General features: G+C 47.6%; 1 protein-coding gene across 3 annotated transcripts in view; it reads left to right on the top strand.

Moving 5' to 3' along the window:
- RSF1 (remodeling and spacing factor 1) overlaps positions 1 to 17,639 on the top strand; it is a 91,726-nt gene that overhangs the window by 17,055 nt on the left and 57,032 nt on the right. For all 3 annotated transcript variants that reach the window (XM_063951293.1, XM_063951294.1, XM_063951290.1), the window contains exons 2-3: positions 14,803 to 14,894; positions 16,475 to 16,567. In XM_063951293.1, coding sequence (XP_063807363.1) covers positions 14,803 to 14,894; positions 16,475 to 16,567 — 185 coding nt within the window. The remainder of the gene's footprint in view (positions 1 to 14,802; positions 14,895 to 16,474; positions 16,568 to 17,639) is intronic.

Raw genomic sequence — 17,639 nt, 5'->3', positions numbered from 1 at the left:
GAAGGAGGTGACCGCACAACATTATCACCACAGGTGGCAAAAATATGTTGCGTGGTGTGAGGCCAGGAAGGCCCCATGAAGAAATTTCAACTCTGTCGTTTCCTGCATTTCCTGCAAACAGGAGTGTCTATGGGCCTCAAATTGGGGTCCATTAAGGTTCAAATTTCGGCCCTGTCGATTTTCTTCCAGAAAGAATTGGCTTCAGTTCCTGAAGTCCAGAAGTTTGTCAAGGGAGTACTGCATATACAACCCCCTTTTGTGCCTCCAGTGGCACTGTGGGATCTCAACGTAGTTCTGGGATTCCTAAAATCACATTGGTTTAAACCGCTCAAATCTGTGGATTTGAAATATCTCACAGGGAAAGTGACCATGCTGTTGGCCCTGGCCTCGGCCAGGCGAGTGTCAGAATTGGCGGCGTTTGTCTCAAAAAAGCCCATATCTGATTGTCCATTCGGACAGGGCAGAGCTGCGGATTCGTCCCCAGTTTCTCCCTAAGGTGGTGTCAGTGTTTCACCCGAACCAGCTTATTGTGGTACCTGCGGCTACTAGGGACTTGGAGGACTCCAAGTTGCTAGATGTTGTCAGGGCCCTGAAAATATAGTTTCCAGGACGGCTGGAGTCAGGAAAACTGACTTGCTGTTATCCTGTATGCACCCAAAAAACTGGGTGCTCTTGCTTCTAAGCAGACGATTGCTAGTTGGATGTGTAGTACAATTCAGCTTGCACATTCTGTGGCAGGCCTGCCACAGCCAAAATATGTAAATGCCCATTCCACAAGGAAGGTGGGCTCATCTTAGGCGGCTGCCCGAGGGGTCTCGGCTTTACAACTTTGCCGAGCTGATACTTGGTCAGGGGCACACCCTGACTGAGGAGGACCTGGAGTTCTCTCATTCGGTGCTGCAGAGTCATCCGCACTCTCCCGCCCGTTTGGGAGCTTTGGTATAATCCCCATGGTCCTGACGGAGTCCCCAGCATCCACTTAGGACGTCAGAGAAAATAAGAATTTACTTACCGATAATTCTATTTCTCGTAGTCCGTAGTGGATGCTGGGCGCCCATCCCAAGTGCGGATTGTCTGCAATACTTGTACATAGTTATTGTTACAAAAATCGGGTTATTATTGTTGTGAGCCATCTTTTCAGATGCTCCGCTGTTATCATGCTGTTAACTGGGTTCAGATCACAGGTTGTACAGTGTGATTGGTGTGGCTGGTATGAGTCTTACCCGGGATTCAAAATCCTTCCTTATTGTGTACGCTCGTCCGGGCACAGTATCCTAACTGAGGCTTGGAGGAGGGTCATAGGGGGAGGAGTCAGTGCACACCACCTGATCCTAAAGCTTTTACTTTTGTGCCCTGTCTCCTGCGGAGCCGCTAATCCCCATGGTCCTGACGGAGTCCCCAGCATCCACTACGGACTACGAGAAATAGAATTATCGGTAAGTAAATTTTTATTTTTCACCTTATGTTCCCCCACAGCAAAAGAAAACACCACAATATCAGATGCAGTCCTTTCGGTCGCATAAGTCCAGAAGAGGTCGGGGCTCTTCCTTCCTCGCCAGAGGTAAGGGTAGAGTGAAAAGAATGGCTGCTACGGCTAGTTCCCAGGAGCAGAAGTCCTCCCCGGCTTCTACTAAATCTACCGCATGACGCTGGGGCTCCACTGAGGGAGTCTGCGCCGGTGGGGGCACGTCTTCGACTCTTCAGCCAGGTCTGGGGTCTGTCAGACGTGGATCCTTGGGCGATGTAAATTGTATCCCAAGGCAACAAACTGGAATTCGAAGAGGTGCCTCCTCGCCGATTTTTCAAGTCGGCTTTACCAGCTTCTCCCCCAGAGAGGGAAATAGTTTTAGCTGCAATTCAAAAACTGTGTCAACAGCAAGTGATTATCAAGGTTCCCCTAGTCCAACAGGGGAAGGGGTACTATTCAACCCTGTTTGAGGTCCCGAAACCGGATGGCTCGGTCAGACCCATTCTGAATATAAAATCCCTAAACCTGTGTTTGAAAAAGTTCAAATTCAAGATGGAATCGCTCCGGGCAGTTATCTCCAGCCTGGAAGGGGGGGGGGGGGGTTTATGGTGTCACTAGACAATAAAGGATGCATACCTTCATGTCCCCATATATCCCCCTCGTCAGGCGTACCCGAGATTCGCTGTACAGGACTGTCATTACCAGTTTCAGACGTTGCCGTTTGGGCTTTCCACGGCCCCAAGGATTTTCACCAAGGTAATGGCGGAAATGATGGTGCTCCTGCGCAGGCAAGGAGTCACAATTATCCCGTACTTGGACGATCTCCTGATAAAAGCGAGATCGAGAGATCAATTGCTGAAAAGCGTGTCGCTCTCCCTGAGAGTGCTGCAGCAGCATGGCTGGATTCTAAATCTACCAAAGTCATAGTTGATTCCAACGACTCGGCTATCTTTCTTAGGCATGATTCTGGACACGGAACAGAAGAGGGTTTTTCTCCCAATGGACAAAGCCCAGGAACTCCAGAACATGGTCAGAGACCTGCTAAAACCAAAAAGAGTGTCAGTCCATCAATGCACTCGAGTACTGGGAAAAAATGGTGGCGACCTACGAGGCCATCCCCTTCGGCAGGTTCCATGCGAGGACATTTCAGTGGGACCTTCTGGACAAGTGGTCGGGGTCCCATCTACAAATACATCAGAAAATAAGCCTGTCCCCCAGGGCCAGGGTGTCTCTCCTGTGGTGGCTGCAGAGTGCTCACCTTCTCGAGGGTCGCAGGTTCGGCATTCAAGACTGGGTTCTGGTGACCACGGACGCGAGCCTCCGAGGATGGGGAGCAGTCGCACAAGGAAGAAATTTTCAGGGACTATGGTCAAGCCAGGAGGCTTGTCTACACATCAACGTACTGGAATTGAGGGCCATATACAACGGCCTACGACAAGCGGAGAATCTTCTTCGCGACCTACCGGTTCTGATTCAATCAGACAACGTCACAGCCGTGGCTCATGTAAACCGCCAAGGCGGGACAAGGAGCAGAGTGGCAATGGCGGAAGCCACCAGGATTCTACGCTGGGCGGAAAATCACATAAGCGCTCTGTCAGCAGTCTTCATTCCGGGAGTGGACAACTGGGAAGCAGACTTCCTCAGCAGACACGATCTCCATCCAGGAGAGTGGGGACTTAATCAGGAAGTTTTTGCAGAGATAACAAGTCATTGGGGACTTCCGCAAATAGACATGATGGTGTCACGCCTCAACAAGAAGCTTCGGAGGTATTGTGCCAGGTCAAGGGACCCTCAGGCAGTAGCGGTGGACGCCCTGGTGACACCATGGGTGTTTGTCGGTCTATGTGTTTCCTCCTCTTCCGCTCATCTCAAAAATATTGAGAATCATAAAACGAAAGAGTGCAGACAATACTCATTGTTCCAGATTGGCCTCGAAGGGTCTGATATTCAGATCTTCAGGAAATGCTCACAGAAGATCTGTGGCCTCTTCCTCTCAGGGGAGACCTGTTGCAGCAGGGGCCCTGCGTGTTCAAAGACTTACTGCGGTTACGTTTGATGGTATGGCGGTTGAACACAAAATCCTAGCGCGGAAAGGTATTCCGGAGGAAGTCATCCCTACTCTGATAAAGGCTAGGAAGGAGGTGACGGCGAAACATTATCACCGTATCTGGAGGAAGTATGTATCTTGGTGTGAAGCCAAGAATGCTCCTACGGAAGATTTCCATCTGGGCCGTTTTCTCCACTTTCTACAGACAGGAGTGGATATGGGCCTAAAGTTAGGTTCCATTAAGGTACAGATTTCGGCCCTATCAATTTTCTTTCAGAAGGAATTGGCTTCTCTCCCAGAAGTCCAGACTTTTGTAAAGGGAGTGCTGCATATCCAGCCTCCTTTTGTGGCGCCATGGGACCTTAACGTGGTGTTACAGTTCCTAAAATCTCACTGGTTTGAGCCTCTTCAAACAGTTGAATTAAAATTTCTCACTTGGAAGGTGGTCATGTTGTTGGCCATGGCATCTGCAAGGCGGGTGTCCGAATTAGCGGCTGTCTCACAAGAGCCCCTATCTGATTTTCCATGTGGATAGAGCAGAATTGAGGACTCGCCCTCAATTTTTGCCTAAGGTGGTTTCATCTTTTCATATGAACCAACCTATTGTGGTGCCTGTGGCTACGGGTGACTTGGAGGATTCCAAGTCCCTTGATGTAGTCAGAGCCTTAAAAATTTATGTAGCCAGGACGGCTCGGGTTAGGAAAACAGAGGCACTGTTTGTCCTGTATGCAGCCAACAAGGTTGGCGCCCCTGCTTCTAAACAGACTATTGCTCGCTGTATCTGTAACACGATTCAGCAGGCTCATTCTACGGCTGGATTGCCGTTACCAAATTCGATAAAGGCCCATTCCACTAGGAAGGTGGGCTCTTCTTGGGCGGCTGCCCGAGGCGTCTCGGCATTACAGCTTTGCCGAGCGGCGACTTGGTCGGGTTCAAACACCTTTGCCAAGTTCTATAAGTTTGATACCCTGGCTGAGGAGGACCTCCTGTTTGCTCAGTCGGTGCTGCAGAGTCATCCGCACTCTCCCGCCCGTTTGGGAGCTTTGGTATAATCCCCATGGTCCTTACGGAGTCCCCAGCATCCTCTAGGACGTAAGAGAAAATAAGATTTTAAACCTACCGGTAAATCTTTTTCTCCTAGTCCGTAGAGGATGCTGGGCGCCCGTCCCAGTGCGGACTAATTTCTGCAAGACTTGTATATAGTTTTTGCTTACATAAGGGTTATGTTACAGTTTTGATCAGTCTCTGGCTGATGCTGTTTTGTTTCATACTGTTAACTGGTTCGTATGTTCCAAGTTGTACGGTGTGGATGGTGTGGGCTGGTATGTATGTTGCCCTTAGATGAACAAAAGTCCTTTCCTCGTACTGTCCGTCTCCTCAGGGCACAGTTCTCTAACTGAGGTCTGGAGGAGGGGCATAGAGGGAGGGGCCAGTGCACACCCATCTAAAGTCTTTAGAGTGCCCATGTCTCCTGCGGAGCCCGTCTATACCCCATGGTCCTTACGGAGTCCCCAGCATCCTCTACGGACTACGAGAAAAAGATTTACCGGTAGGTTTAAAATCTTATTTTTTACTTTGTTTTGATTTTTTCACACCCCCCCTTTTTTTTTACGACATATGGGAAAATGATGGCAAGATAAAGTAAATTCAGATTCCCAGAAAAGTGTGGGGACGGGGACGTACTCCTTATTTTGATCAAGTCTGATGTGAGCGTTCTTTGGATCCCATAGCTAGAAATGTATATACTGTGCAATTTACTTTGGTACAGTAATATCAGGTAGACAGAGTAAGTGATCTTCTTTTGTAAGGATTGACAGACTTTTACATGCAAAACAAAGTGTGCTGGTAAAGGTCCATATGGTTTTTTTTTTCTCCTTCATCCACTAGGGGCCACTGGAGTGCAGATACAATGGGGATATAGTAGGCAGTAACTGGGAGCTGGCACTTTAAATTTATAACCATGTGACTAGCTCCTCCCCTACTATGTCCCCCCTCCAAGCCAGTCTTAGTTTAGTGCCCAAGGGAGCTGGTTCACTCTTGGGACTTCTGAATATTTTTTATTTTTTTAAATTATTTTTATTATTATTCTTGCACTCACAGACTGGCTACTCTGCCACTGCCAGTCTGCACAGTGGGAGCTGCCGGCGGTGTCCCATCGCAGCTGCGTGCGGCTCGGGATGGTCCCCGGCTGAAGGAGACACTGAGCTGGCCGGACACTGCTGCATGCGGCGCGTGTCGGGGCCGCTCCGTCGGCAGAAGATTCCGGCAGCACGGCAGTGGTGAGTATAAGTGGCCGGACACCGCTGCGTGTGGCGCGTGTCGGGGCCACTCCATCAGGACAGCGGTGAGTACAAACTCCCCCCCTCCACATTGCTAAGCCATGTTTTTCAGTGTGCCCACTGTATGATTACTGATGTCGTTTGGTAGACAATTTACTTGTGCAATATGCTCTAAGTAATGGCAGGGCATTTATTCCCAGCCAGTCTGGAGTGAATCATGGTTAGGTTAAAACCAGCGCCTTTGCTGGTTTAAAGTCTGCGCCATTGAGGGGGGGGGGCGGAGCTAACTCCCGCTCTGTTAGCGACAAACTCCCGCTCTGTTAGCAGGCTTAGCGCTCCCCGGCCGCTGCACACATTGCCGGCGGGGGAAACGGGGGGGGGGGGAGCTAACTCCCGCTTTGTACAGCGGGCTCAGCGCTTCCTGCTCCCCGACCGCTGCAAGCTCCTTCCTCCCTGCTCTGTGATGCCCCGACCGAGCATCTAGCTGAGATCACAACCTTTTACGCTACATTTAAAGTTTGAATTCGAGGGAGGGGGAAGAGCTTAATCCCGCTTTGCTCAGCGGGCTCCCCGGCCGCGGCTCGCATTGCAATGCAGGGCACTCTCACAGTATAGCCCAGAGGAATTTCACTCTGGCGGCCATTTCCTCCCTGCAGGGGAGACTTCTGCCCGGCATTTCATAGTGGCTATAGATCAGGGAGCCTGCTCTATAATAGGAGCTGTGCCAGTTTGCATAGACAGGGCTAATAGCAGAGCATATTAAGCAGGGGAACCCAGGTTCACAATTAGGTTCACTATATCTATCTAACTATATATATATATATCTATATATATATCTATATATATATATATATATATATCTATATATCTATCTATATATCTATCTATATATATATATATATTTATATATACTGTTACAATACCATATATAGTGGATAGAGCAAAACACTTCCGCAATGTTTTAGAATACCAACATCCAGTTACAGACCTGTGTTCACATTTCCACATAGCTCCACCTTGCCACATAACATTTTCCCCCAGCTTTTCTCGCAGGCTGCCCGCCATTTTGGGAAACCAGCGGAGCTTCCGAGAACTTCCTGCATGATTTCTCGGACCATTGGGGGTAAGTCCACTTTTCTTTCCCCTACTGCTACTCCAGCTCCAAGACGGACCTTTACCGGTCTTTCCTTTAGATCTTGCCGTGACCTTTCCAGGTTTCGAGTCCATGACAGGGGAGGTATCTCCGTCACCAAGGGATCTCCAGGTAAACGGCTGAAGCAGAGGTTCAGCATCCTCGGACCAGTCTGATTGTAGGTCCTCCAACAAACCCACCGCAGGTCGGACCTTCCTACCACCTGGGAGGTCCCAGGGTGGGCGCAGGTCTGTGATCTTTCTGGGAGACCTGGGTATGCTTGGCCGGTTACAGACTCGATTTTGGAGTCCAACCGCCTCAGGGGTCTCTCACCACGGGTCTGCCGGTTTACGACGACAAGAGAGTCGTACTGCAGGCGGCGTTCCAGATGCTTCTAACAGCAAAGGTGCTGATCCCTGTTTCCGCACATCATTGGAATCGGGGCATTTTCTCAGGCCTTTGTTTTCTTTTCCCGTGCCGAAGCCAGATGGCTCGGCCAGGCCTATTCTGACCTTAGAATCCTTTCAGTCTGTGATTGCTAGTTTGAAGAAAAAAGGGGGTTTTACGCGTTCTTTGTCTTCAGGGGATGCCTGTTTACTGGTTTCCATTGGGCTTCCTCATCGGGTTTTTCTCAGATACGTAGTACAGGATACTCATTTCCACTGTCAGACCTTTCCATTCGGTCTCTCTTCCGCTCCCACCGTGTTCAGGAAGATCACAGGATGGCCCTATTTCAAAGGCAGGGAGTGACGTTTATTCCCTAACTGGACAATCTACTGCTGGAAACCCACTCTGCAGATTAGGTTACTTCTGAATATCCAGAGGATCCAGGATCTTCTGATTCGAGAAGGGTCCCATTTATGCTCCTTGTAGACTGTTCTCAACTCGGTCCGTCAGAGGATTTTTCCTTCCTCGGGACTAGTTCCTCTCTCTCTCTTCAGTCAAGTTGCTGCGCTGAGAGAGGTCGCCTACATTCTCCTCTGAGAGGACGACAATCTTCATTCCAGATCAAGCCGCCAGGTCAGGCACCTGTTTGAGTGGACATTCCCCGGAGTTTTGTCAGCTGGTCCGCTGTTTGCGGAGAATTCGGATCGACCTCATGGCGTTCCGACTGACTCTTCAACCCTTTACTACTCTCGGACGTGAGCTCTGGCGGCAGTAGCCGAGAATGCCCTCACGGCTCTTTGGAGTTTCTGGTTAGTCTATATTTCCTCCTTTTCTATTTCTACCTCACTTTCTGCAACACATGAAAGGAGAATGCGCGCTAGTCCTCCCGGTGACTCCAGTTTGGCCGCGCATGACTTAAAAATCCACCCTGCACCTGTTGTCAGAAGAGGAGTCTTGGCTCCTACCTCTGCGAGACTGTCTACTTCAACAGGGTCCTTTTCTTTGTTCAGTCTTACACAGGTTTCGTTTAACGGCGTGGCTGTTCACGAGACCTCAGGAGTAAGGAGTTCCCTAGTTCGGTTATACCTACTGGGCCCCGATTTCGGAAGTCTGTTACCTCTTCTCGCTTTTGCCACTTTTGGAAACTATGTGGCATAGTGTGGATGACGAGGGTTTTTTCCTTTTGGTTTTTCATTTAGCTGCCTTCTTTGGTTTCTCCGGGTTGTTTGCTGGGCTGCGCTTCGACTAGGTTGACCTGAATTTCAGGTCTCTGCTCTTTCGGTTTTCCTCCAAGGGAAATTAGTCCGGCGGCCGTAAGTTCGGGCTCTTTCAGGGAGTACTCTACTGGCAACCCGCCTTGGGAATAAGGTTACGGCTGAGTTTCATGCTCAGCTGTCGTTTCTTCCAGGGGTTATGTCCGCTTTTCATATAAATCTGATACTTGTGTTTTCGGCCCTCTTTGAATGCTGTCAGGGCTCGCCGACTCTCTACAGAGGTCTTCAGCTATTCGACAAATTGATTTCTTCTTTATTCTGTACGATGCTCCCGTCCTAAATGGCCGGAGTCCCAGCATAAGTTGGGCCGTTGGATACATCTGACCATCAGACAGTCTTATTTGGCGGTTGCTCGAGGGCCTCCATTTTCCATTTCGAAGCACTCCACGCTCTCTAGGGACCTTCGGAGGCGGCCGCCCACGGGGTTTCCATAAATGCTTTATGTTGCGATTCCGCTTAGTCGGGACATCATACGTTTATCATGTTTTACGGATTTGACATTTTTGCGGCCTCTGTGTCACAGGTTGGCGAGCAGTTTTGCAGGACTCTCAGCGCTCTCCCTCCCGTCTTGGGAGCTCTGGGACGTCCCCATTGTATCTGCACTCCAGTGGATGAAGGAGAAATCAGGATTTTGGTACTTACCGATAAATCCCTTTCTCCGATTCCACAGGGGCCACTGGACGCCCACCCAGCGCTGTTTCCTCCTTCTATACTTATCGGTTTGCATGTCACTGTGTGACTGCGCGTTTTGTTCCTATTACCCTCTCACTATGCTTCCAGGTTTCCTTGGTGTTATCCTGTTTTAGTTGACTTATCGAACCTCCTCTACTTTGACGTTGTTCTTTTCCAGCTCTCCTTGGGCACAGTTTTAACTAGACTGGCTTGGAGGGGGGACATAGTAGGGGAGGAGCTAGTCACATGGTTATAAATTTAAAGTGCCAGCTCCCAGTTACTGCCTACTATATCCCCATTGTATCTGCAATCCAGTGGCCCCTGTGGAATCGGAGAAAGGGATTTATCGGTAAGTACCAAAATCCTGATTTTTGTTAATATAACCACAGTGATAAGTCCACGTTTAAATAAGTTAATATACTGAATTTATGTCGTCAGCAATGGCTACCGTAATTCAGCACAAAAATTGTATACAGTGCATCCGGAAAGTATTCACAGCGCTTCACTTTTTCCACATTTTGTTTTGTTACAGCCTTATTCCGGAATGGAATAAATTATTTTTTCCCCTCCAAATTCTACACACAATACCCCATAATGACAACGTGAAAAAAAGTTTTTTTGAGATTTTTGCTAATTTATTAAAAATAAAAAACACAAAATGGAAAGCTGCTCAATCAGATTGTAATGTCACTCAGGTGCTAAAAGGGAGGGTTAATTCTGTGTAGGAAAAAACTGTTCCCTAATGCACACCGAGTGAAAATAGTCAGATAATACGGAGATCTTAGTTGCGTATATCTGCAGATATAGGGTTAAGCCCCCAGGCCGTTCGACAAGGCTTCTCCGTCACTGGGGGTCCCTAATACTAGGTATGGGTCCGGGGTGCAGGACCCCATGACGTCGGCACAGGTCGGCCACCCCAGGTCAGCACACAGGGGAGAATTAATAGGGGTTAATAAGAAGCACAGAAGTGCTATGTAAGTGGTGTGATTAAAATAATATATACAAAGTGATAGGGAAAATCATAAGTGTTAATAAAGTGTTAGGGTGTGCCGACCTGAAGCAGCCCAGTCATACCGACACAGGGGCCACCGCACCCCACACTCACCCCATAAATAATTACAAATATGTCTGGGTTAAGTTCCCAGTGTAAGGCCACATGGTAATGGCTCCTACAGCATCTGAGAGCCAGCTTACCTGGGGATACCCCTGGCTTCCCCTATGGCACTATGGCAATTTTTTATGGGGTGGGTGTGGGGTGCGGTGGCCCCTGTGTCGGTATGGCTGGGCTGCTTCAGGTCGGCACACCCTAACACTTTATTAACACATATTATTTTTCCTATCACCCTGTATATATTATTTTAATCACACCACTTACATAGCACTTCTTTGCTTCTTATTAACCACTATTAATTCTCACTATCTGACTATTTTCACTCGGTGTGCATTAGGGAACACAGTATTAAAAATAAAAACTAAGATCACATGTACATAAGTATTCACAGCCTTTGCCATGAAGCTCAAAATTGAGCTCAGGTGCATCCTGCTTCTACTGATCATCATTGAGATGTTCCTACAGCTTAGTTGGGAGTCCACCTGTGGTAAATTTAGTTGATTGGACAAGATTTGGAAAGGCACACACCTCTCTATATAACAGGGCTGGCCAAACCGGTCCTCAAGATCTACCAACAGTTCCCTTTTTCCAGGCCACCTAGCTTAAGGGGGGTACACACTGAGAGATCCGTGCTTAAAATCTAAGCAATCTTGCTAGATTGCTTAGATTTTAAGCACGGATCTGCCGTGTGTATGCCCTCCAGCGATAGCGATGCGCGGCCACGCGCATCGCTATCGCCGATGCTAGATTGAGCTGCATGCAGGCTCAATCTAGCGGGTCGCTCACTTCACCGTTGTGTGAAGTGAGCGGCCCCCCGTCGGCATTCCCCCTCGCTCAGCACATCGCGCTGTGCTGAGCGGGGTGAGGGATGTGTGCTGAGCGGTCTGTGTTAAGATCGCTCAGCACACATCTCTCCCGTGAGTACCCCCCTTTAGTGTACAGGTGTAGTCATTACTAATTAAGATGTGCTGCATTCATTCCTAACTGACAATTCTACAGATCTCCAGGAGGCCTGGAAAACATGAACTGTTGGTAGATCTCGAGGACCGGTTTGGCCAGCCCTGCTATATAAGGTCCCACACTTGACAGTGCATGTCTGAGCACAAACCAAGCATGAAGTCAAAGGAATTGTCTATAGACCTTCGAGACAGGATTGTTTCGAGGCACAAATATGGGGAAGGGTACAGAAAAATATCTGCTGCTTTGAAGGTTCCAGTGAGCACAGTGGTCTTCATCATCCGTAAATGGAAGAAGTTCAGAACCACCAGGACTCTTCCTAGAGCTGGCCGTCCGTCCAAACTGAGGGTGTGTACACACGGTGAGATATTTTCTTTCGGTTTTGACTATATAGTCAAAATCGCAAGAAAAGTTAGTGCAGATCGCGGTCCCGCCAGGTCGGCATCGCAAGAAAAGATAGACTGTGCAGGCAAGTCAATCCTTGCTAGATCGGTGTACTATCTAGTTCATCTCACATGTCAATGACATCTCACATAAGCCAAAATCTCACATAAGCCAAAATCATAAGCACACATAGTCCATATCTCAAGAAAAGTTAGTCAAAATCTGTCCTATCTGGGCTCCGGGGAGTTCAAGGGAAATCGCAAGTGAAAATCGGGCATAGCAAGGATCTCACCGTGTGTACACACCCTGAGCCATCGGGGGAGAAGAGACCTAGTCAGGGAGGTGACCAAGAACCCGATGGTCACTCTGAGAGCTACAACATTCCACTGTGGAGAGAGGAGAAAACCTTCTAGAAGTACAACCATCTCTGCAGCAATCCATCAATCAGGCCTGTACGGTAGAGTGGCCAGACAGAAGCCACTCCTTAGTAAAAAAGCACATGGCAGCCCGTCTGGAGTTTGCCAAAATGCACATGAAGGACTCTCAAACCATGAGAAACAAAATTCTGTGGTCTGATGAGACAAGAATTGAACTCTTTGGCGTGAATGTCAGGCGTCATTTTTGGAGGAAAACAGGCACCACTCATCACCAGGCCAATACCATCCCTACAGTGAAGCTTGGTGGTGGCAGCATCATGCTGTGGGGATGTTTTTCAGCTGTAGGAACTGGGAGACTAGTCAGGATAGAGGTACAGAGGAATGCAGCAATGTACAGAGACATCCTGGATGAAAACCTGCTCCAGAGCGCTCTTAACCTTAGACTTGGGCGACAGTTCATCTTTCAGCAGGACAATGACCTTAAGCATACGGTCAAGAAAGATATCAAAAGAGTAGCTTCAGCGCAACTCTGTGCATGTCCTTGAGTGGCCCAGCCAGAGCACAGGCTTTAATCTGATTGAACATCTCTGGAGAGATCTGAAAATGGCTATGCACCGACTCTTCCCATCCAACCTGATGGAGCTTGAGAGGTGGTGCAAAGAGGAATGGGCGAAACTGCCAAAGATAGGTGTTGGGCTATTCAATGCATTCTCAATTCGACTTTAAAAAAAGTCAAATTGAGATGCGGGAGCTTAGACGGGGGAGAGCAGCGCTACAGCAGCAGCTATAATAGCTGCTGCTGTAGCGCTGCTCTCCCCCGTCTCTCTGCCTCTCCCTGTCCCTCCTCTCCCCGTCCCCGCATCACAGCCGCTGCTCACGCAGTGTCCACCCGGTCTCGCTTGCTGGAGCCTGGTGGACGCTGCTGTGAGCGGCAGCTGTGACATCCTCCGGCGCTGTTCTCCCCGCCTCTGCTCCCGCATTTCACTTCGACTTTTTTTAAAAAGTTGTTTTCGACACAAGCACGCGGATCGGCAGCTATTCCGTAGATCCACGTGCTTTTCGGCAAGTCGAATTCCTCGACTTGTGGAATAAATTGGGGTTAGATTGAATAGGTCGGAACCCCGTCCGACCTAAAAAAGTCGGAAACTGCCGTCTTTTCGACAGACGGCAGCTTTCGACTTAAATTTAATATACCCCCAAAGGTGTATCAACAAAGTATTGAGCAAAGGCTGTGAATACTTATGTACGTGTGATTTCTTAGTTTTTTATTTTTAATACATTTTTCAAAATTCACAAGAGCACTTTTTTCGCGTTGTCATTATGGGGTGTTGTGTGTAGAATTTTGAGGGGAAAAATGAGTTTATTCCAGTTTGGAATAAGGCTGTAACATAACAAAATGTGGAAAAAGTGAAGCGCTGTGAATACTTTCCGGATGCACTGTATATTCCATTCGTTTCCATTAAAAATATTGATTTGATTGGTAAATGTCCCTCTTTACACTGTGTAGAAAACTGTAGCTAAGGGGTAAGCAATGTGCGTCACTCCAGCTGCCGCAGAACTATACATCCCAGCATGCCTTGCTAGTTTTGCTGGTAGGGCATGCTCAAACTGTGCCTACCCTTACTGCTGCTGTAGAAAATGTGATTGTACAAAGTTACTCTTATCAATGATCCTATTGAGTCATGATGATGAGCCAAGTGAGTTCTGTGGTGGCTCTCCTGTCCCATAACCTGACCCTATGCATTCACTATTCTTGAATTACCAATTAACAAAGCCTGGTTGAGCCTGCCTTCATTAAGAGAAGTGCAGGGAGTGGATCGCAGCGGAGAAATTGAGCCGGTAGCTGTGTAATGTACTCGCAGTCCGCTGAGTCTAACTAGTGATCAGTGCCCGGGTAATTTGCACCTACATCATAGAAGCAGGACTGAAGCTTGCTTTGGGGGCATCTTCTAGATGGCAACCCCTGCTGGCTTCTCTGCCAAACAGGTGGGCAGTTATATAAGAGTATGTAAATGATGTGATCAGACGTAGGCCACTGGTTTCAGGTTAGGCCAGTCTGTGACTGCTAGAGTACGGGAGAAGTGTTTTAAAGTACTGTTATCAGGCCTGGCCAACCGGTGGCTCTCCAGCTGTTGTGGAACTACACGTCCCAGCATGCCCTACCACAGTTTTAGCCTTCCCTAATAACAAAACAGTGTCAGGGCATGCTGGGATTTGTAGTTTGACAGCAGCTGGAGAGCCACAGGTTGGCCAGGCCTGGTTTAGATTATATAAATCTGTGACGAGTCAAAGTATTTCCCTTCAGTAAGCAAGCAATATAAATAAAAAGCTATACAAATATTTATTTCTTCCTGTAAACATCCACTCCTAATTGTGGTAAAGGATTTTACACTCTGCGTAGTTTAGTACATAGACTTCTGGAAACAGAATAAATGTGTTCTTGACGTGTGATCCCAGTACATGGTTCTCCCTGCCTGTGTGTTACACAGCATGTCCCCAGTCTTGTGTATCTTTGCGTTATATATCTTGCAAACACTTAACAGAATGGTTCCAGTTTCATGAAGTGTCAGGGGCCAGTCTATCAGTGATGGGATATAAGGAGCCAGCCTTAATATTTTCTGCATGTTAGCGGCTTGGCTCTTGGTGTGTCTGTATGCGTAAGATGCTTCTGTATGGAGGAAATCGTGTTTCTCATCCTGTTCTCCTCCTTGCAGTATCCAAGGCACTGGTTGAGCTCCACCTGAAGCTGATGAGGAAAATCGGAAAGTCCGTTACACTTGACAGATGGGAAAAATACTTAATCAAGGTACGATGTACACATCCACAAGGTGTCTTTCTGTGAGCAATAATGACGGAAACTACATATTTTGTAATAATGATACTGTAGTCTGATCTAAAGAGCTCCCGAGGTCAAGGGGGTCAGTTCAATTCAACACGGATTGAATAGCGCCGGGAGGGAGCTCCCGAAGCTATTCAATTCAGCGAGATGTTGTCCCTGACTAGAGGATTTCTTCTCGCACCCATTTGGATGTGCAAGCAGAAATCTGACAAAATTAGGTCCGTGATGCTGTTTTGTAACCTAGCACAATGCAAACAGCGGCGAGACAGTTTAGTCAGAGAATGCCTGTTCTCGTGACTAAACACCCTGTTTAGACCGGGCATGCGGGCATTCTCCGATTTAGCATCGCGCGGAATTGAATAGCTACGGGAGTCCATAGGGGCCACAGGGATGACACCCGGTGGGCCGATGTGCACCCGGGGCCTTTTTTGTGTATTGGCATGTGAGGAATGGTGCTGCTGCCATGGTTACACGGTAAACCTCTGGTGCTGCCCATGTGAGACCACTTGTTAAAAATTTTCCAGGGCCCTTTCAGTTTTCAGTCTACCCCTGCCCAACTTTGAAAGAAAGTGCAATGGAAAATGCTAGCGCTACATAAATTTTAATGAATATATAGATGAATCCGCCAAGAATTATAAAACCTCTTGGGGTGTCTGGGCCTTTCAAACAGCAGTGGAAATTTGAAACAAATTGTAATACCAAAAGCTATATTATACATTTTATATTTTTTCCCTGTGGGGGCCAATTTGTGTTATTGTTTTCTATGGTGGCCAATGTGTGTGTTTTCCTGTGGTGGCCAATGTGTATTATTTTTTTTCTTATGCAATGTTCTTCATCTGCGCTTGCATCTGAGTTGACCGTGCCAAAACGATGGTGTTCGTACACAAATCCCAATAAGTGTGTTAGAAATGTGTTGGGCTTTCCTGTGTGGTTACAGGGAGATGCAGATGTTATTTAGTATGGGCTTGTTGCTGCAAGTGGTTTCATATAGAGACGTTCAGTTGATCACATTGGAGGCCATACTCAGACGGAAGATCTGCACCTGGCATAGGGCTGGTGCCAGTTCCACTGGCGTGACCAATGGTGGCGCCTAAAGACCAACAAAGCATGATTGCCGCATCTGTAAACACTGAAAATGGGCGTCTCAGTCCTGCATATTTGGATGTACACTAGGGAACTGCACTGTATCGTCATTAGCATAAAGTCACAGACACAACTGCAACAAAAGATGCAAGGAAGGTCGCAACTGCGCCCCAACTCACAATCCGACCCTACGAGGAGGGATCCCACCCCCTCAACAGACTCCACCCCAACAATAGACCCCGCCCCCATTAGGGCTGCTTCCATAAATTTCCCAGGCTGGTTTTCCCATCCCAATCCGCCCCTGGTGGGGGTTTATCTACCAAGTACTGTATCTTATGACACAATAGAAAGCTTACCATATCCAGTAGTTCTGCATGACTAAGGCTGTATATGAAGATGTAAATGTTTTTGTGCATTCAGAAACGCCCTCAGGGCTGGGACTAACCAATGGTTTCTGTGTATAGATCTGTCAGGACTACAACAGCACGTGGGCCTGGGAGATGGAGAAGAAGGGCTACCAGGAGATGAGCGTGGAGTGTAAAGTGGGATTGCTGAAGGTAATGTATGCGCTATACACGGGACATGGCGTCAGCGTTGTGGCTGTAACATTACTGGAACGTCTCTAGGCTTGTGGTGGGATGTTATTACCACTGGTTTTGTCTAGTCGAAGCCTACAGTGAACTATGAGGAAGATAGTACATCCTGTAGACCCAGACTCATCACAGTTTATCCCCTACATCAATATAGGTGTATTTTGTGCTCGACCTTTAATAAGCTTTGGGATTGTTTTATATTTATATGATCATTATTATCTGTAGTATTGCTCTTGTTACAGTTTGAACCCTAAGTATCATTCGTTTGGCTGATGATGACCGTGACACAATAACTAGACCTAGAAATGCTTTGTAGCAGATATGTATAATCTGTAGATGTAACTTTAGCAGCTGTTCATGAGCGGGACTTGTGGCCTAATAGCCAGTATATGCTCACACGAATAGATTTCCTGCCTATTCATAGGGGCAATGAGATGGCATCTCCCACGCCCTGCCTGGCACTTACTGGTTTTCAGCATATTATAGCTGTTTGTATTCTGGTTAGCGGCATTAGTTACTTTTGTTGTTTTTGCGTATGTAATTCACATTGAGGTAGTTATAGCTCATTATCCATTACTATGCTCTTATTAGGATGCTTTCTGCATACAAAGATAATGTAGAACGGAGAATACATTGAATGTGTGGTCTGTATTTCATATAGAGATACGAGTGACCTCATGAATAGGGGCAAATGTACTAAGCCTTGGCCATCGATAAAGTGGAGAGAGAGAAAATACCAACCAATCAGCTCCTAACTGCTATTTTGCAAACACAGCCTGTAGCATGGCAGTTAGGAGCTGATTGGCTGTTTCTTTATCTCTGTTCATTTTCTCTCTCTAAGGCTTTAGTCCATCTGCCCCCTAGTGATTAGCCCACAAATGGTCTGACTGCTGTGAGTGTGTGACTTGCATACTGTCGTGCACAGAGACGCGTAGTCTATTGTGGGAAAGATATTTATATTGAGAAGTGTCCACCTGTCCACCTCATTTGCCTTGTAACAACATTGCCCTCTGTTACATGCAGCAGTGGTTTGTTT

This window comes from Pseudophryne corroboree, chromosome 2 (genome assembly GCF_028390025.1).
Source record: "Pseudophryne corroboree isolate aPseCor3 chromosome 2, aPseCor3.hap2, whole genome shotgun sequence".
Taxonomy (NCBI): domain Eukaryota; kingdom Metazoa; phylum Chordata; class Amphibia; order Anura; family Myobatrachidae; genus Pseudophryne; species Pseudophryne corroboree.
The sequence above is the reverse complement of the archived record's forward strand: the minus strand, read 5'-3'. Positions and strand labels throughout refer to the sequence as shown.